General features: G+C 41.3%; 1 protein-coding gene across 2 annotated transcripts in view; it reads right to left on the reverse strand.

Moving 5' to 3' along the window:
• Positions 1–21,483, reverse strand: part of grk4 (G protein-coupled receptor kinase 4) — a 48,140-nt gene that overhangs the window by 9,502 nt on the left and 17,155 nt on the right. For both annotated transcript variants that reach the window (XM_035173457.2, XM_035173449.2), the window contains exons 3-9: positions 16,044–16,156; positions 14,922–14,999; positions 14,216–14,316; positions 7,746–7,838; positions 6,928–6,991; positions 6,474–6,614; positions 1,928–2,118 (exon numbers count right to left, since the gene is read on the reverse strand). In XM_035173457.2, coding sequence (XP_035029348.1) covers positions 1,928–2,118; positions 6,474–6,614; positions 6,928–6,991; positions 7,746–7,838; positions 14,216–14,316; positions 14,922–14,999; positions 16,044–16,156 — 781 coding nt within the window. The remainder of the gene's footprint in view (positions 1–1,927; positions 2,119–6,473; positions 6,615–6,927; positions 6,992–7,745; positions 7,839–14,215; positions 14,317–14,921; positions 15,000–16,043; positions 16,157–21,483) is intronic.

Here is a 21,483-nt window from a genome sequence, read left to right on the forward strand (position 1 = left end):
AAATGTGTAATGTGTGGGACTGAGCCACAGTTCTGCTTTCAATAGTGTTGCAACACAAATTCCTGAGGATTTAAGCTCGTTGGTCAGTTTTGTATTAAACCCCTCTCAAAACTCATCAATTTGTTTTTCTTGTCATTTAATAAACATTTAATTATCATTTGTTTTATCTGGATCCTCTTAATTATCTCAGGTAACTTTGACAAAAGCAAGATACCAGACGTTTGCCATTTATTGTATTATTATAATATCTATGAAAACTGGGTCACTTTACGAATGCCAACCTTAACCATAGTACTAACAGTGAAGTCTCTTATAACACACGTGGACATCAAAGAACAGTGTGTGTGTTTATGTGAATATGTGGGGCGTGTGTATGAGGGAGCATGTGTGTTCTAGGAACATCAGTGTTTATGTTAACATTACTTTGAGGTTCCATCGAGTGTGACACACCTCAGTGAAATCAGAAAAACATTAATCCAGTCACACGTCATTATCCAGGACTTTATATTCTTCTTCTTCTTTAAAATATCTCTCTTATTGACACCATGGCTGGGTCAGAGTGCCGACAAAAAGTTATTGCATGGTTTTTAAACCTCTTGCATTGTTAAACCAAATTAGGTCTCTTGATTAAAGGGATATCCCACTGACTCCCTACTGCTCATCCAGTAGTGATTTCATGACTTCAATATCTCAGATCTCACATTTTCCATGATGCATTGGGATTAAATCTTTTCATTTCACCCTCACGGTCTGTGGTTAAAACGTTTCAATCTCCACACCCATTTTAATACAAATTTCAAGCCCCAAACCTAATCTGAGATAACTCTAATCCTGTCAATGTGTCTTCATCAGATATTTTCTCTCAGCCACAAAACTATTATGCATGTGTTTACTTTTCACAAGCTAAGTCTTAATAATCGGGACAAGGAGGTTTGCGTGCCGAGCTTGTCGGTATTACAGATCTGCAAGAAAGGACCAAGACTAATGTTGCTATGTTGTAATCCCCTACATGTTGTTCAAGTCACAGTGAGGCAGGGTAGCGGCGAGCAGAAATTGGCATGGTTACACTATTTAAAGTCAACGCAGACCATGCTTAGTGCAATATTTGTGGTGCCATGTTGCGTTGTAAGTGTTTGCATACCTGCAGCCACCGCCTAAGATATTGAACCGTCCAAGGACAACGAAAGCGACAAATCATTGTCAAATTCATTGACATCTTGAGGTAATTAGAAAAGAAGATGTCTGTGTATACTTTCTCAAAAACCTTTGGATAATTAATCTTAAGAATAATTGGGCCTTTTCAGTCTTGATTGACATAATCTTTGTATTTCTAATAGCGTTAGCCAAAACTCAACCAGTGCCTGAAAACTCCTTTGGAAATTCGCTACCAACAAGCCATTTCCTACACTAGAACAGAATGCAAGCTTCTAAGTATGTCTGAAAACTTACAATGAAACAAAAAGATAGTTAAATGCAGACTATTTATGGTTAAATATTACACCAGAATGCACTATGCAAGCACTGTAGTAGTCTCAACTACAGAGGGAGTTAAGTATGGAAAAAAGATAGGGTTTGGTAACATTCATATGTAAATAGTACCACTGTAAGTAACCTGAACTTCGTGTGAACAATTTGAAGAGAGCTCCTTTAAATGCCAGGACATTTAGTCAGTTTTAGGCAACTTCATGAAGTGCTTCTGGGCCTGTAAACCTCACAATGTCCCCAGAGAAAAGGAACCTTAAAATACCCCAAGCATTTTTCCTAAAGCCTCCATATTGACGTGAGAGAGTACAGATGGCCCACAGGATCTTCAAATGTTCAAAACAAAGATACGATCATGGAACAATCATAAAATTATATATTTTTTTGACTTGACAACACATCTTCACCTGGCCCAAAGTGTTTCTAACCCCTGTGTGACCTTTACCTGTAGACTATCCTCTCACGGTGCAGGTCCTCAAGGCCACAGCAGATCTCAGCAGCGTAGAAGATGGCCCTCTGCTCGTCAAACCCAGAGTTGCCCATGTTGTAGATGTGAAACTTTAAGTCACCGCCATTCATTATGGTCAGCACCAGGCACAGCGCATCCTTGGTCTCATAGGCATATGCTAGACTAACCTGGACAGGGAGGCAAATTTGGGGGAAGCGATAACAAGGGAGGTGAGGGTCGAGTCAGGGAAGAAGTCGGTGTAGAAGAGGACAAGAAGAGAGAGAGCGGGGAGAAGGAGGAGGAAGAGGGAAGAGCAGTGGTAAGAGACACAGTGGTTGGAGGAGCACGATTTTTTCAATTGGTTTGGTTAATGCCCAAATTATTGGTCCATTATCCCACATCACAATCTCAAGAATGTACACAAAGAAAAACTGAGAGCGATACATCACAGATATGGAAAACCAGAAGCTTCCTCTCCATTCATTACTCCATTCGCTCATGTCCTGTCCCTCTAATCCAACCATCTATCTCTCTTTTCTCCCTTCATTCCCACCAGCGCCCACTTCCCTCCCCTCCTCCCCCCTGTGGGTCAATGACATGCAGGGTATTGTGAGTGTGCATGTGCCGCTATGTACAAGCAGGATGTTGCTGCCATTGGGAGGAATCCCATCTGCTAAAGAGTATGTCGTCAGATTTGGACCACACACACACACACACACACACACACACACACACACACACACACACACACACACACACACACACACACACACACACACACACACACACACACACACACACACACACACACACACACACACACACACAATGTATAATTCTAAAAAGCCTCGTAATAATGAAAAAAGCTGTTTTAACTGTACAATCAAAATGTCCTCTACTGCCTCACATCTGTGCTAATGCAATAGAAGAGCGCCCATTAGCTCACTGGAAATGACTTTACTCTCAAAGGAGGTGAATCATAACATCACAACATGTGTGCCCCCCCAGAGTTTTCTCAAGTAATGAACATGACAGTTATGGACATTTCTCATGTTCAATTGTTCACTGATTAAATTAGATTTTCTTGTTTTATTACGTGATCAGTTATCTAATATTCTTTTATGGAAAAATCATGTAATGATATATCAGACTGTTTTTTTTCAATATAAGATGCATTTAAATTGTTAAATAAATTTGACCAAACTGGCAACTGTTTTACAATAAAATCCAGGTGACCCTGCTCTGTGTCTCACACACATACGTGTCATACCCACATGAAAAATATGTGGATGGGTTATATCTTAAACCAAACAGTATGTATTGACTAATCGTATGCACTGATCAAAAAAAAAAGGTAAAGAAGAATAGCGAGAGAGAGAAATGAGGGGTTTGAGAGAGCACTTGACTCTTCTCCTTGCTACTGCTGTTTGGTCAGTGTTGCTAGGCAACAGAGCTGCTCTCGTAGGTAGAGAGGCACATGAAGAGTCATCAGTTCTGCCTGCAGCACAGAGAACGAACACACACACACATACATTCAAACACACACACTGGAGTGGGCTTGTTACAGAACCTCAGACTAGCAGATCTTGTCACCTGGGATTGGCAAATGGTTCTGTGTGTGTGTGTTTGTGTGTGTGCATGCCCATACATGTCTCTGCCATGACTCACTCAAAACAAAGACACGCAGCATAGCTCATGCGGCATTTGAAACAGACTAATCCAACACGTAGTAGAACCCAAACACAACCGTTAGCTTCACATAGAGAACACAAAGAGAGACTGGGGGGGCTCTGTTACAGTCTAGGTTACTGTACTACAGATCAATAGCACAGTTCTGTAGTTACACCATGTTCTACAGTATGTACAAATATTCAGAGTACACACACTCACACCCACAGACCAAAAATGATCCCTCTACTTTCTCCTTGACATGTTCCAAAAATGTTAAATGAGCACTTGCTGCAATTTTCTTGTCTTTGGAACAATAATTTTTCTGGAGGGAACTAGGACGTTGAGCCAAAGCTAAGTTTTCTTTTCCTGCCTGAGCACCTGAGACGTTTCTTGTGCGTACAGTTGGACAAAATGGAAAGAGAAGCACACAGCACTACTTTTCCAAATGCATCTGAGTCCTGGTGTTAACATCTGCCTTTAAAGGAGGATGAAACTTCAAGCATTTGCATATTTATACACAAAAAGTGACAAGAAGAGGACAAAGGAATATAGATACATCAGGAACATGTATACCGTCACACACAGTAAGAGGAAATAGTAGTTCCGATGATTCATAGACATGGAAATTAAAATTGTTAAATGTGTAAACCCAGTAAAATGTTTTCTCTTCTACTCTGATTCCCTCAAACTTCCTTGATTGTTGTGTTTTTGTCTCCTGGAACCCCTAGATCCATTCAGGAGCCGCAACACTGACAAATGGCAGCTCTTGTTTCTCATTTGTAGTAGAATTTTTCGATAGAATACCAATTAATGCTCAAATGTAATAGTTAACAAATTAAACCTTCAGGGTCATGAACTGTTCCTATAATCTGTTCCCACAGTATCATCTTACAGGTTAACGGACTGTTAGCTGTACACTCCAGCCCTTCAGTGGAGGGCTTTGGTGCAGCATGGAAGAAATTAAAAGCTAGGTGACTCCCTAAAAAGCGTTCAAGCTTGGCATTACAGCAGTGGCCAAAAACCACTGCTTACTCATGATTATGGCTCAATTTATAGAAATCTTCCATAGGAAAATCAGCCAAGAGCAATGCCACCATTAAGAGCTTGAGGCATGGGGGTACAGTGGCAGGGTAATGATTTTCTTTCTTTGGGTTGGTGCACATCATGTGTACACACTGTACTTACTTCTCCTACATTTAGCTGCTCTGCTTGGAAAAGCTTTGAACTTTTTTACCTTCATCTGCATTCTGTGGTCAACTATGCTAATGACATTTGTGCCAGTTATTTAATGTGGTTGGATGACCAGGGAAACCAGATTAAATAGTGTTTCCCTAATGAGGGCAGTAGCAATTCTATTATGAAATTCTTTGGTAATTTGTTCATGGAAACAGCTCCTAATATACCATGCCCAGGTTACTTCTGTGACATGCAGTTTTCAACGATTACAGACCTGTTTTTTTCTGGCCTCAAATAAACTACATTCAATTAGTAACGGGTATCTGATATTCGTATTTTGAAATATCTTTACAATGGGCGTTTTTCAGTTTTAAGGTGACTGCAATGACCAATAAGTTGTTTTTTGAGGAATCCATCCATTAGTGAATTCAGGATTTAGTAAACAGTTAAAATCAGACAAATATTAAGTGTGTGTGTGTGTGTGTGTGTGTGTGTGTGTGTGTGTGTGTGTGTGTGTGTGTGTGTGTGTGTGTGTGTGAAGTAAAGCTGTTTTCAGACATGAACTCCAGAAAGTATCCACACAATTGGGTTCGCAATTTGTCCGGAGTTTGCCTTTCACACATGATTAACCCAACAGGAGATTCTCCGCTCAGACAACAAAGCAATCTCTGGAGCGTTGAGGTGAGGGTGCAGCAGGCAAGGCAGGAGATTATGTATGAATTCTCCTGCAGAGATCACATATTTTTGTTTACAGCTCATTGACACCAGTGTCGGCCCTCATCACCAAAATCTCTCGTCAAATCTCAGTTGGATGTCTTCTACATGTATGGGATCGCTTTTCATTTAGATATTTGTATTCATTTTGTTTTATTCATTTTTGCATCTGTCACGTGTTAGAAATGTCATCAACTTGCCCACTCACTCATTGTAAATTCTCCAGAGGATCTCCTGCTGTGTTCTCACATGGGCTCATACGGACATTCTCCAGAGTTTTTACTAGGGGACTGGCAAGAGAAACTTCAAAAAATGTACAGAGCTGCTCACTCAGACATTTGTGTTCTCAGATACAGCCCCTCTGGATAATTTGAGGAGATTATCCAGAGTTTGGTGCATGTCTGAAAGCAGCTTATGTTTCACTTTTTAACACCATTGGGAGAAAAGTAAGGTCGCAAACAGGTTTCAATCAATGTATGAACAAATTGACATATGATTCAGGATTTACAGAAAACTCCAAACAAAATCAAACATGGCGTGTGTGCAAAATGGCAGGTTTGCTACGAAAACATAACGTAGCATTTGGGTTCTATGCTGGTCGGAAGAACTAGTCAGATATTGCAAAAAAAGCCTTGCTGCACCTGCAACTGGTAATTAACATAATTATGTCCTTCCTTTTGTAGTTTTGTCACATCTCTCCCCACTGCAACACGTGAAACTTTAAGTCACCGTCATTCACAGGCTTCCCACCTGCCGTGGACGTCATTAAACAAACAGTTGAGAGGTTGCAGCAACTGTCTTTAAAAGCAGATTAACAGCCTTTGCAAACACGCCGTTCAATTTCATTTGCAGGATCCTGGAGTTATAACAAACAACACTCTCACAGACAGCGACAGGGTGCACGCACAAACACTCACACAAAGACACAGAAAACAGGTACATTTCTGATGAAAAGGTTGAATAAGAAAAAGGTAGTACTTACTACAAAACTACTGTTAACTTTTTCTAAAATGCGTTTTTCGTTTAGTGCCATTGCTTCACCTTTTCTTTTCTTCACACGTTTCTTTTCCAGCTTTTTACAGGCGTACATCTTACCGGTGGCACGTACTTGGCAGGCACAAACCTGGAAAACAAGCAACAGGGAATCATTATCACACATGCAAAACACCCTCTTAAAGTGTAACTAATGGAAGTTAATATGTCACACCACCGATTACTGCAGCGGAGACATAAACAGCGCTGCATTTAAAAGTGTTAAAGGTTACTCGTAGAAATTTAAATCATTAACATCAACATCTCATTTTCAGACTTAATGTGTAAAAGGAACATAATGTTGGTTCAGTATCCGTCAGAAAAACTTTGACAAGCACAACACCAGGGTAAACTGTAACAGCAACAGCATTCCAACATTTATTCCTGATCATAGTGACACTCACCTCGCCAAATCCACCTTTTCCTAGTACTCTGTAATGTCTGAAGGTATTTTTGGTTACTGGTTGCCTGTAGATAAATAAAGATAGAGAGAGACAAAATAGGGGGACATAAAAAAAATCTGATAAGTGATGTCATTCTTTCAGACCTTGTGCTGTTGCAGACAGAGTAATGCTCTAATATATTATTTATCTGCCCTGATGACTGTTTTTTCCACCCAGCCATTATGCAAACCATCATCAATTATTTACAAGTCACACAGAAACACTGATTGGCGGCACCACCTTTGTGAGTTGGGCATAAATATATACTGTATAGATATAATGCCTATTACTTTTGTTTGTTGAAAGCATTTTATCAATATGCAATTCATTTTGTATACAGTAAGTCTAGCATATATACAGATTATTTTTAAATATATTTAATATTTATTAATTAAACTTGGCGAGTTTGCTAGCTTGATTCTTTTTGTTCACTAAGTTTAAGGTAACATTGTAAAAAATGATTTCCAATGAAAGCCAAATGTTTAAGCCATCAAATGTTTTCTTTTGTCTCTTTCTGCGTTAGAGGCTGAGAAAATACAAGTTTTATTAAACATTGGCGATTCTGTCAGCTCTTTAGAAAACCCTCAGCTTTGAGGTGGGTGTTTTCAAACAACGCTTGGGTTTTAAAATGCAATTCTGCTCTGTACCCTAGGTCTGATTGGGTTAAATGAGATAAAGTCTTGCCCTTAGTAAACACAAACATGGAATACAAATACGAACTTGAACAAGATCATAAGCGTCATTTTGTCATAGTTTGTATGTTTGCACCAACTACCCACCTCTCCAACCATTTCCACTGCAGGAAGCGAGAGAAGTACATGGACTCATGGTATAAGGAAAATGGAACTCCACTCAGATAATCACGAACTATTCTGCAGGAAGGGAGGGAGAGAGGGGGGTGGTGATTATTTAAAGAATGCTTTAATAAGGACATTGCAATGTACATGTCAACAAGCAAAGAAGAAGAAGAAAATAAAACAAGCTCATGTTAGATTTCATGCCCAATCTTCCACACAGAGTTCGCTTGCATTTCCTAAAAAATGCCTTTTAACCTTTGCAATGATTATAAAACACATCATCTTCATCTGACTGCTTCCTGACTAACATGTATGCATATTTGTATATATAGCTGTACGTTGTGTGTGTGCGTGTGTTTAGGCATTGCTGGTGGTGTTATGGTTCGAAGCCGCTCTCAGTGGAAAGACAGAAAAAACTCAGTGTGGATACGCCACCGTGAAAAATGAAAAAATGCCTTTGAACAGAAACATTCCACTCAACTCCAACAGGAAACAGGGGACTTGGGGGAAACCGTTTTCTACTGAGCAGGAGGTTCTGTGGAACGCCTTAGTGGAAACGTAAATGTGGGTGTGAGTCTGTCTGGCTTTGTCTGATTATGTCATGTACACTGACGTTAGCAACCAAAAAACCTTGATTTTGGGAAATTCCTGCCCAGACACACGATGACACGAAACACCACTTAAGTTCTATGAGGAGAGGAAAGGTCATGAAAGGTCACAGCTTCAACGTCTCCTGGCCAGAAGTCAACCATCACTCCACTGATAGTTGTTAGAACATGACTCTTTGACTTGACCCCTCCGGCCTCTCGTATTAGTGCCCATCTTAACTACATTGACTTGACCACAGATGTTGTTTGACTATAAACACCCTGTTTCCTTAACACCGTCATACCAAACAGACACGAGCTGAATCAATAGGTAACTTATATCTACATCTACAGTTCTATGGATTGTCAGAAGAAACAATTCAGGTCAGAAAGACAGTTGTGGTGTCTATGGCGACTTATATCTCTACTGTCCTTGCTGTCAGTGTTGTTGATGTTGACACACTAAAATATTCAAGCTGCGAGAGAGGCCAGACATCCACAGTTACACACAAACATGGACATAGAAACAACACCTTGCAAATAAGAAAAGATGGATTGAAACATGCCTGATTTACATATTTTTTGTAAATGTTTTATGGGAAATAAATGCATTGGGCAAATTTGTAACACTTGTTCTTGACTTTGTTCTGTGTTTTGGTGAGAAACACGAAGACTAAATTGATAATATGATAAGTTTTGTTTTTAATAAAGTATCATCTCCGTCCACACAAGCATTTAAGCTCTGCATCAGAAATAATCCCCATCTTGACTAACAAAATGTATATAACATGGGCATGTGCCTGTCTGTGTAAACACATTTGGTTGCTTAGTTGCAGAAAATACTGTGAAGGAGAAAAAAAACCATGATGAAAAGTTAGATGAGGTATTTATTTTCTTTCACCTACAACGTGCAACCCCAGTTTTCAAACTTAAAGGACCCATATTTTACACCTTTCTGGGATTTAGTTTGAGGTACTGGTACCCCTAAGATGATATATCAGTGGTTTATAGTCAAAAAAACTGCTGCAATGTGTATTTCCATGTCCTCTCTTCTGCCTCTCTCTGGAGCTGCAGGCTGTTTTCGCCTGCCTCCTGAGCCCCTGCTCTGATTGGCTGACTGCACTTTGAGTGACACGCGACCAGGCCTATCACCGGTCTCATTCTGGCGCGTGGACGATCTCTCTGGTAAACACAGATGAAAGTCCCGTTGGTATGTTTGCAGCTATAGAAGACCAGCCACATATTTACAGTCGGTTACAACAGGATGTTGCTGAACGTTAAGTTACACCGTCCTCATGTTTGTTCAAGTTTTAGCAGGAAAGTCGGCCATTGTAGGAGCAATGTCCCGAGTTTCACAATGGAGTTTCAGTGATACGGCACGTCCGAAGATATAAAGCGTAACCCCTGGTCTCGAACAGTAACATTCTTAGGAGGAATGTGCACAGACACATTCTCTTCATTGCATCCCTCCGCACTGCAGTGTTTCTTCAGTGTAGTTTGTTGTGGTTAGCCTGTGGTAGCTAACAAGCTGCTAGCTCAGCAACATGTCTGCTTAGTGTCGAGTTTGGTGTGGAGGGGTGGTGGTGGGGAGCCGGGGTGGTTGATTCGGCAGCTGGACTGGTAACGGTTGGGTGGGGCTGAGAGACGAGTGCGATCCCGAATGACATCATACGGGGGAGGAAGTACGAAACAAAACATATTTCTTAGAATGGACTGAGTGAAAAAGTCGGCGGAGTGACTGTCCCCCTTCTGACCCCCTTCAAGTCATTACGGATTGTAAAAGCCCAGAACATTTATTTTACACAATATGGGCCCTTTAAACAGAGCCACGTATTTCAAAATTGCGGATGTAGCCTGAATGTGAACAGAAAATGTGTTTATTAACAAGAAAACTGATCAGGACACGTTTAAGCTTTTACATAACGTGTCTTAGTGTGGGAAATGCAATTGGTTGAACATCTGTTCTGTCATGTCCAATATTCAAAGAAGATCTTCACATTTGAGTGATTAACTGTCCATTGGAGCGAGATGTTTACTGACCAATATTACATTAGGACAAGAACTTACTATATTAGGAGCTGAACATATTGAATTAGGACAAAAAAAACAAGTCACTAATTCAAGCTTTCAGTGCTGAGTTGTAGTTAATCCAAAGTATGAGACATATTTGCGTATTATTACCAGTAGCATCATGACTGAAATAACTGCATTCCACCTCTCACAGCCAAATTCAGGATTAAATGAGTCCTGCTTTATGTGGCAGTAAAGACGGAGCCTATGGTCAGAGGAGAGTACTTGTATCAATTAATTACCCAGAAACAGGCATGTCAGAGAAGTTTACCTGTTTTGTACATCTGCATTTGTGCTCTTAAGAAATACATTTCTGTATTAGTTGCTGCAGGAGATACATTTACATAAAGTTTTTTGTTTTAAAAATTGTAATTGGTGCTCTATTGTGGACAACAAGACTGTGGTATGAAGGTTCTTTAATTAACATGAGTATTTTCACAATAGAAGCAAGTGATTAAGCAAAATACATTGGATATCTAACAGACGTAATGAGGCAAAATACTTTATTATGATCCAAAACATGGTGGTTACAAAACAAACACAAAAAATATGCCAGTGCAGCTTTCTCTACTGCTGACCAGTGCAATCACAAACGGTTCTGCCAGCCTAGGACACGTGACTAAAAACCAAAGTTACAAACTTCGGTTCCCTCCTCTACCACCCAAACGCTGAAGAGATGCTCATATTTGGCCTGGAGATTTTCCTTGACCATATTACTTCATCACTAAGGAGAATGAGGAAAGCTGCCTGTGGTTACCAGCAGCGCTGGGGTGGCTGTTCTTGGCAAAAGGGCTCGAGAGTTGAGAGTTTCCACAAGGGGAGCACCCTCTGCAGTGTTAAAGAAAACTGAATTATGTCATCATAGGAGCGAGTTGCTGGGCACACTAGCCAAGAATCTATCATCATCATCTATCCTGAAGAGATCTTGAGTTTCCTCATATGTCTAAAGGTTTTAAATACTTTATCCTCTGCTGCTCCTCAGCTCAGAGACTTAGTCTACACTAAAATCTTGTGTCATTTTTAATGAAAATCTTGAGCACAGCATATGTTTTTCTATGTATTAAATTCTTTGTCAACTCTCTCATCATTAAACCATTGATTTTTCTTTTTAAGCCCAGAATTTCATCCACATTCTCTTAGGTCAATGAACCTTGCAGAGTCTTATGAGGCAAAACTGGTCCTGGACACTTAAAGAAAGGGGCGCCAGAAAGGCAGGAGCCTAGCAGTGCCTGGCTTGGAGTCGGGTCTCAGACAGACACCACTGGGAGTAGAAATAAACAAGGCCACAATATGGCTTTTGTTACACAAAGGGAGTGTGGAGAGGAAGAGAGAAGGGTAGAAAATTTGCAGTGGGACCTTTGTTAAAATATCACGATAACACATGGACTGAACGGCCATGCTCTACTCTTATTATGACATAACCATATGTTCCACTGCAGCAGAAGAAAATCCATGAGTGAGCTAACACATCTCCTCTAGTGGATGTTTGGCTCTGCCAGAAATCACGTTTCCACGTGTAGCACCATGCTTTCCTACAGGCTTTCCCTCTGAGTAAGCCCTGGTCCCGAATTACGTATCGGAATTTAGGAAAAGAACAAGAAATTTAAGAAAATCTAAATACCACAGTGGAATACAAATAATGATGATACTGGAAGGAGTGATGACAGAAGTTGAACATGAATCTCATTCAAAAACATCTGAGCTGCGGCGAAGCTTCAGTAACAAACATGTGCCTGTGTTGTTCTATGTTTGTTCACTCTGCTGTTTTCCCCTGCTCTCCTTAACACTCTCTTTCCATTTCTCCTCACTTTTCCCAATTTCCCCTTTTTTGCTCTCCTTTCTTCTCCTTTCATTTCCCTGAGTTTTCCAACTCAGCCCGTCATGCTGAGTTTTCTGCCGTCATATCCCTTCATCCAGCGCTTGCTGATCGGTCTCTCCCAAACTTCAAGCAAATCTTACCAACAAACAAACAAAAATTTGGAAAGGTGAATAAACTACAGATAATCTTAACAAAAACCAAAAAAAATAATCACCCAGTCCAGACAAAATTAAACACGCATTGGAAACAAATTAATCACAGCTTCAAAAAGTTTTGGCAACAGCAACTCTGCCTGCACAGCCGCCACAAACGGCTAAGCAAGTTTTCTGGAGCATGTGGGTTATTGATTTTATAAATCCAACAGCTCGGGAACAGCTCTTCGCGTGTGTTTTGCCAAAACACGACTACAGGCTGAGAACATAAGTGAGTGTTTTCCCATCGGTTCCCACTTCTCCTGAGTTTCATCTAGAAGATTCCAGTATTCCCAGGGGAAGCTCAAGTGACTCAGAGGCCGGTCGCAGCATTTTCAGTCCAAATCCATCTGCCTGTGTGGCTAAAAGTTGAGACTTCGCAGAAATACAGCTTCTGCCAAGACTAAGGAAACATGTTGTTTTTTTTACCCGATTGATCTGATGAGGGCTGGATTGTACTGTGATGTACATCCTCTGTTATGATGTTATCTATATTTCTTGTCTTATTACATACAAATGTTTTTTAACTTCCCAAAAAAGTTAATGAAACTAATAAGATGCAGTAAGGTAAAATGTCGTATAGTAGTTTGCTGTGTACAAGATGTTCTCAAACTGTGCGTGAGGCATCAGCCACAATACACATCGAAACCTGTACTCCCTCTCAAAATGATACTTCAATCAAATCAGAACACAGACATATTTTTAAATTATATTATTCCTGAAGATATCTCAGGTATCCTTCACAAATAAATATGCTCATACAAAAGAAAAGAAAGATGCTCCTTTGACTCTTCATCATGAACTTCTCTTACCAACCACAGTTTCCTCACATCATAATTCTACATTAACAGTCTGAATTCCCTTTTAATTAATCTGAGAATAAATAAAACAAATCGATGACTTCCGACAACAGCTCCAGCTAACCAATCAGCACATGGTGCAGCTCAAGCATTCAGGATCATTAACTGCTCTTACTGTAATTCATCAATAACAGCACGTCAGACGAGAGTCAACCCAGGGACGGGACTGTGGTAGAAAATATAATGCACTGACACATATAAAATAGATATATAATATATAACCAAGCTAAATGTGACAACTTATCATGATATTTATTTTGTGTCTGTGTGTGTGTGTGCGCAATGAGAAGTACATTTGGGGGTAATAATCCGCAGCCTGTTTGCTTCTCCTGGCTCTGAGAACAGGAAGCAGAAACACCTGCAAGCGTGTGTGTGCGTTTGTGTGTGTGCAGGGAACACTGAGGTGGCTGTTGTTTTCATGCCAGCCATCCGGATGCTCTCCCTGCCCACTGCCCTTTTTCATTCACATCCACCGTGCGTGTGTTTTTGCATATCCCTGTGTGTGTGTGTGTGTGTGTGTGTGTGTGTGTGTGTGTGTGTGTGTGTGTGTGTGTGTGTGTGTGTGTGTGTGTGTGTGTGTGTGTGTGTGTGTGTGTGTGTGTGTGTGTGTGTGTAATGCTGCACACCCAGTGCCAGCTGCCTCATCATCACTAGTGACAGGGTGCATTAGTCCACAGAATGTACAAACACACGTGACTTTTGCAGGAATGAGATTTGTTGGTGCCCCTGCACTTTGACAGGCTAAATTGTAAAGAAAAACAAAAACACGATTCACTTCCAAATAACAAGCATCTCTCACATTAACGGTATGAGCGTTGGGAGTATTCAACCGTTGATCACAAACCTAGAGATGCAGGTCAGTTAATTTTGTAGGAGAGTGTGGTCACAGAGCAATGCCACATGCGTGTGGGAGATGCAGACTTACTTTGTGCAGTCATTGAAGAGCTCCTTACACGGACTCTGCTCCAGCCTCTCCCGACACCCAGCAACTACATCCTGGGGTACGTCTGGCAGATGGGCTGCCGACTTGGGGGTAAAAGAGACAGAGACGGATAGAAACAGAAGTGAGATGTTGGTGTAATAATAAAACTGATCAAAACGGTATATGTCCACTCTACCCTAATCTATTTATGAACCTATATAGTCTGTCTGGTAGAGATGGCAGAGATCTCTGTGTGGTTATAGTTAACACAACAATAGTGTGTGGTATATGTATGCGACACATTTATACATAAAAAAAAAAACTAGACCAAACGAATTAGGCCAGCATATTTCCTCTTTGCAGTAATGGACAAGATGTTTCCTCTATCATCAACTGAAGTACAGATTGAGTCTTTGCCAATTATGTTCATTTACCCACACCAAAAACAAAACAGCCCTTTGCAGATAGGGGTACTAGGCTGACATCACACACCTTTGGATAAAGTTGATAATGTCCACAGTAAATCATACGTGACACATCACTGGCAAATGTGGTTTTTCAATTGTAATTAATATCAAACAATAAAACAATTGTTTTTAAATTAAGATTTTACTGAGTACATTAAAAAAGTTTTTAATCTTTGACCAATATCAAAATAATTTCTTGTGTCCATATCAGCCGGCTCTGTTAGCATGTGCGTGTGTCTCACCCCATTGTTGAAGTATGTGTCTAAAAGATTCACTCCACAGTCCCTCCTCTTCTCATCAGGAGCGAGCTGATACATGGCCTGTCAGAGAAGAAAAGAAGTGTGAGCCACCACAACAGCGCAGGACGCCATGCTCATTCAGCCATTTTTAATATCTTTCCAAATAAGGTCAGAGAGAGACAAGACCCAGAAAGCGAGAGAAGATGGTTGAGAAAAGGAGGAAGAGCCAGAAGGAAGGGTGGGGGGTTGGTTAATAAGAAGAAAGACAGAGAAAGCAATTAAAATAAGACTGAGCGTGGGACCACAGGCAAATAGAGATGTCACTGATGACCAAATATCATCTTATTTAAAGCAGCAAACTACCAACTGTGTTCATCTTCACACATAGCCCGTTACATCTGTCACCTACCAGGATGATGCTACAGATCTCACCCCATCGCACCAGCACAGATTGTGTTTTTGGTCAAATATGGCTGTCGGCAGGGAGATGGACTGGAGTTTCACTGCCTCGAACCATATGTTTTGTTTGAAAACAAGCTCGGCGGACGGGAATGGGACCAAGTCGTGCCACTACACATCACAGCTAGGGTATGAAGTTATCAGGGGGACTAACAGCATGTTGAGCGCTAAAATCTTTGTTTCATTTCTTGAGTTTTTGTCAGCCAGTGCAAGTACATGTGACTCGCAGTGCACATATGTATGTGCCTGTCTGCCTACCTTGAAAATGAGTAATGTAGGTTCTTATTAAATAAGCATGATTCCCCCCTGTTTTCCTTTCTCGCATACCTCCAGGGGCCTAGACACAAGCTCGGGCCTGTGTTTGCCTGCTCACCCAGGGGACCTGCCTCTGACGTGGGCTTGACCTCATGGAGGAGTGCATGGAGGAAGGGGAGGGGTCTGCTCTCTGACAGCCTGTCTAAGGCGGTAATCACCCCGCACGCCCACCCCACCAACACCTCATGCTTGCCAACAAGAGCAGGCAAAAGACCAAGACTGACTTTCCTCTCCCACTTCTTGCTCTGCGGGGGCCGAATCACGCCAGTCCCATGAAAGAGAGAACGCGGGGACAGACAAGAAAAAGAGGATGTGTGAAAGAATGGAGTAATGTTGGTAATAGACTCTTACCACAGCATCCATAAACTCAATGCAGCGTTTCAGCTCCGGCCTGGTGTCACAGTACTGACGGAATAACAGCCGCCCAATGGGCTGCTTCTCACATAGACTTGTGTAGTCCCTCTCTAAGAGGAGGACAGGAGAGGGAGAAAGAGACAAAGGGGTGGGGGCAGATGGAGAAATGTTACACAAATAAACACAATATAACAGTCTTTCTGAAAATAATTTCAGATATTTCTGTCGTGCTTTACTTTTTTGGAAGTACTGTGCAGTTCTCACAATCTAGGCATTTAAAAGTTGGAATATAACTGAGAAAGTACAATGTCTCAGACATAGTAATAACATTGGGATCTACTAAATAGCACTACTACATTAGCATGTATTAAGGGGCAGGTTGTTTTTTGGGGGAAATTGTACCTTTATTGCTCTTATCCACCAGAGTAAGAAACAAATGCCTTTTCGTGTCTCTGTCCACCGCTATGCACCAGGGTGCAAGCTTAGCTTAGCTCACTAGTTTCTAAAATCAGAATGTTTTTTTTATTCTCTTCCTAAAAACTAAACATAACTGCACATTCAATTCCAGGCAGAACAAGAACTTTACAGTTTAACTTAAAATAAAGACAGAGGATTTGAAACACCCTTTTCCAAAAAATGCAGTAAACAGAAACTGAGAAAACAGTTAAACAGGAAGTGAGAGAGGAAAAAATATTGTACATTTGCTTATATTGCGCTTCCCTACAAAATAAACCAACAGTATGTCTGTATCCATGCTTTCTGTATGTGTGTTAGCATATTTGTGTGTGTGTGTGTGCGTGTGTGAGTGTGTTGATGTTTTCTGTGCAGCTGGCCCCAGCTTATTAGGACTAATGGCGTCCAATTGAGTCATATTTCCTCTGGTTCCAAATGAGGAAGAAGACCCAGGACGTTTTCCATCACTGACTGACAGTAAGGACACACATACAGAAAGACAAGATAAACATACAAACAAAAATAGGCCACACACGTTCACATACACATGCACGCTTGTGGACTGAGGAGGAGGAGGAGGGGGGTGCATGGGATGAACATTTCTGAGTAGTGACAGCTACAGGACAACCTCCCACAGCGGGCTAAATCAAATCTCCACAACAGCCCTGCAGCTGCACTGTTTATTGCACAGCATTCCCCTCTGCTCTGCAGCTCAGCGCTCCACATTCAGACTCACCACTTGTACGACCACAAGATCTAAGTTATCAGTTTGTTCGCAAACAGAAGAGTGTAGAGCTATTTTATTGCTTCCCTTTTCACTGTGTGACCGCTGTGTTTTCAATTCGAAGAACAAAAGCTCTTTGAGAAAATCTCGCTGCCTTAGACATCGCCTTTTCATCTTTGATCACCAAGTTTCTGGAGGTTTGCTTTGGTGTTTCCCTATCAGCTGTGTTCAGCTGTGAGCCGGAGCTCGGAATTTCCCCGTGCACTCCTGGTTGATGAGAGCAATTTTAGGGCATCTGTGCAGCAAAAAAATGTTTACTTGAACTCTGGAGCGTTTACCCCGTTATCATTGAACCAGGTGAGGACAGCGCCGTTTGAGCTGTTTACAGTCAAATAACACACAGTAAACATGTATATATATATATAATTTTAACCTGATTAAAACATTAGTCTGAATAGGACATTGTCCTGTCCACAGCATTCTCAGATTACATTGACCGGAATAAGGAATTATCAAATATGTGGAGTATCTCGAACTTAGTAGCATTATGTGGACATGACTACATCTTAATTGCATTCTAAAAAAATATTTGAGTTTTCTCAGCATTTTGCAATATTGACACAAGGCAGTTACCAACTGCTTGATGAAGCTTAATCTGAGTTCAAGTGGGTAATAAGGTTTTCAACTGCAGGCAGGAATTTTTGATGTATGAGTTAGTGGACGTAATGACGACATGAGTCATAGTCAGAAGCCGTTTTCAGACATGTCCTGTGCAAGATCTCCGGAGATTTGGGTCCGGACTTTCTACGCAGTTTGCCTTTCACACAACTCATGGGGGTTCTCCGCTCAGATGCTTTCATAAATTCTTCGCAGGATTCAGGTGAGGGATGGTGCAGCCTTTCTTTGGGACGTCACATCGAAAAAGGCGTGGGCTCTTATCACCACAAACTCTCTTAACATCTTCGCTGTTGTCTTCTGCCTGTTTGGCACTGCTTTTTCATCCTGAGATATTTATATTCCATTTGTTTTTCTCATATTTGCATCTGGCGTGTTAGAAGTGCGCGCACACGCACGCACGCGCACGCACGCACGCACACCAGTGGGGAACTCCTGCTGTGTTCTAACATCAGATTATATGGACTTTCTGCAGACTTAATACTAGGGGGCCAGGCGAAGAAAGTTCACAGAAACTCCAGAGCCTCTCACCCAGACATTTGCGTTCACACGTACACCTCCTCCAGAGAAACTGTCTGTAACATGTAAACGGGAATATGAATGGAATATTCTATTAGCAACTCGTGTAAACATCTTGAATGGAGTAATGTCTTATTCAGAACAAGGTCAATAGTTGGAATATTATTGTACATGCAAACATAATGTGCAACTTTTTTCTCATGGGAATATAACCTATCTCCTTTTGCATGTAATTACAACAACAGATTTCAAAGATTTTGGGTTGACAATCAGCCTCCATATCCAGTTTCAGTATCTTGTTTGAAAACAGGTTCTGATGGTTTCCATCTAAATACCAAGGTGGCTCTTAGATCCCACCCTCTGCTGAATCACAGCAAAACTGGTCACTGTTTAAGGTGACACTCAAAGTAAATCCCAGAAACTGTTTTGCAATGTTCTTGAAGGGGTTTCCATGTTCTTAGTAACTTTCCCATTGGGTAACTCATCTGATTCAAAATAATACGCCACAATGATACACTATATATTTAACATATTTTTGCCTACATGTCTACAGGTATTCAAGATACCATAATTGTGTACTGAATATATGGATGGACTGGGAAACGCAACAGTATCCCAGCCATACATACATAAAACCATGTGGAGACATTTTGAGCCTTCCTTCACAAATGTGGCAAACCAAAAAAGCTAATATAATTTAAGTTTGGAAAACAATTTTCTTTGTTTTTTTTATGTGGTCACAGGCCTCTTCTATCACACATCATTTCTCGGAAGGCGTGGAGCAGTCTCAGCATGAACGTGTTATTTACCGTCATTACACAGAACTGTGATGTGGCAACACCCAGAAACATTCATAGTGATTTAAATATCTATTTATTTCAGAACCTAATGGTAAAAAAGAGAACTTTCTAAAATTGTAGTATCGGATAGAGATAATTCTTGAGAAACTGCTGATCAAATTGAGCTTTTTATTCATACCACGTACATTGACCCTGGGTTTGTCTAGTTGCTTTCAGACAAGCACTGAACTCCCCTGATTCCCCGCACTTTCTCCAGAGGAGGTGCCTGTGTGAACGCAAATGTCCAAGTGAGAGTCTCCGGATTATCTGAAAAAGTGGTGTCATACACGTAGAAGACACCGAATATGTTGAGAGAGATTGTGGTGGTGCCAATTCTCTGGACTTTATCCGTAGGTCATGTCTGTAAATGTATGTACGTGTGTGTGTGTGTGAGTGAGAGAAAGAAAGCGGGGAAAATACAGCGAGAGAGAGGGTGTGTATGAGACAGCAAGGTGTCAGAGAAAAATGGAGCAGGAAATGAGGAGTGAAAAGTGGGAGGGAGCAGTTGAAAAGCTTGAACTAGTCTGGACTAGTAACTGACAGAGACAGTGAAGTGAGCTGCAATTACATCTTAATTAAAACTCCAATTTAGGCCAAGACAGAGCGAGTTAGTGAGACAGTGAATGGCTTCTAAAATGTGCACAAATGCAATTGTGTGAAATATTGAATTGTGTGCACACTATTGAGGCACAGACCTGAGCACTGACCGACAGTCACTACTGCTGCGCATTTGAGAGCTGTTAGCCTCCGTAAAACTGGTTTCAGGAGGAGGTTGAACAAAGCTTACATGTCAGTGATCAAAAGCAAAAGGTGCACATGAACTACATGTGCTGCATGGACACCGGAATAAAGAAGACAGTGGGAAACAGAAGGAGACGAACAGAAAGGTAAAGCGGTCAGAGGCTGGCAGACAAAGTGGCTGCAGCCGACATAATGTAATCTGGGCTTCCTAGAAGTACTGCACACTTGTCAAGGCTAAGGTCAAATGCCTGACATTATCAAGACACAACAAAGACACAGTTATCAGTTGCTTTACTGTATCCTTCTATCCACTTTGCCTACGTGGTGCATGGGCATGTGTGTGCGTGTCGCAGGTGTGTATATGCACATGCATACACGTCAGTGTTTAGGTACTCAAAGGGGATTATTTTGATCTGTGCTCAGTGTGATAGGGAAATTACGCAATAGTGTCTATGTAATAGTGACGTATGTAACCCTGAACAGCTGCTGTGCACGCACACACACACACACACACACACACACACACACACACACACACACACACACACACACACACACACACACACACACACACACACACACACACACACACACACACACACACACACACACACACACACACACACACACACACACACACACAGAGAGAGAGAAATAGAGGCACATACAGTCCATTATTTTGAATCCTCTGCAAAGTTTTAATCCAAATGGCAATATATATGCAAGATATGACAATCACAATGCTTCTTCACACTTAAGGTGACATTTATGGGCTGTTTTTGAGTAGATATCATCTTTTATCACTGCTGACGACAGATGCATTCAAGTTTATGATAATTGGATCCGTGGGTGACGGTTTGTGATATGAAGACACCTCCATGAGGAACACAATCGACACTGCATAAGAGATAGAAGGACGTGCAGCCACATCTCTTTCACTCTGCCTCCCTCATGTTTCTCTCCCTCGTTCCTGTCCTTAAGATATCTGTCCTCCTGTTGTAAAAACCTCTTTCTTTGTTTCTGATTTTCACTCACTCTCTCTTCATGACTCTCCTGTTCTCAAGTGGTAGAAAGCGGGATGGAGGGAGAGATACAGATAGTTGGAGGGGGAGGCACGGAGATAGAAAAGAGGGAGGGAGAGAATGTGGGGGAGGGTTGCACTGCAATCTCTGGCAGAGATAGCTGTGACGCACTATTACGCACACACATACAGGCACCAACACACACACACACACACACACGGAGTGCTCTGGCATTCAGAGAACCTCAGTGTGTGGAAGGGATGTGGATATAATAAAGCCCAAGAGTAGAGCACTTTTCTGGCCACAAAGAGAAAAATCCTGCCCCTACCCTTGAGTCAAACCTGGATTTAGAGAACAGGAAGGAAGCAAGACTGACTGATATTTAGATTTGAATGTAGACACACACAAAATATTAAGAAAGAGGGTGAGACTAAGAAACGGCTTCCAAACAGATTCCCTGTGTC

This window comes from Hippoglossus stenolepis, chromosome 2 (assembly GCF_022539355.2).
Source record: "Hippoglossus stenolepis isolate QCI-W04-F060 chromosome 2, HSTE1.2, whole genome shotgun sequence".
NCBI classification, from domain to species: Eukaryota; Metazoa; Chordata; class Actinopteri; order Pleuronectiformes; family Pleuronectidae; genus Hippoglossus; species Hippoglossus stenolepis.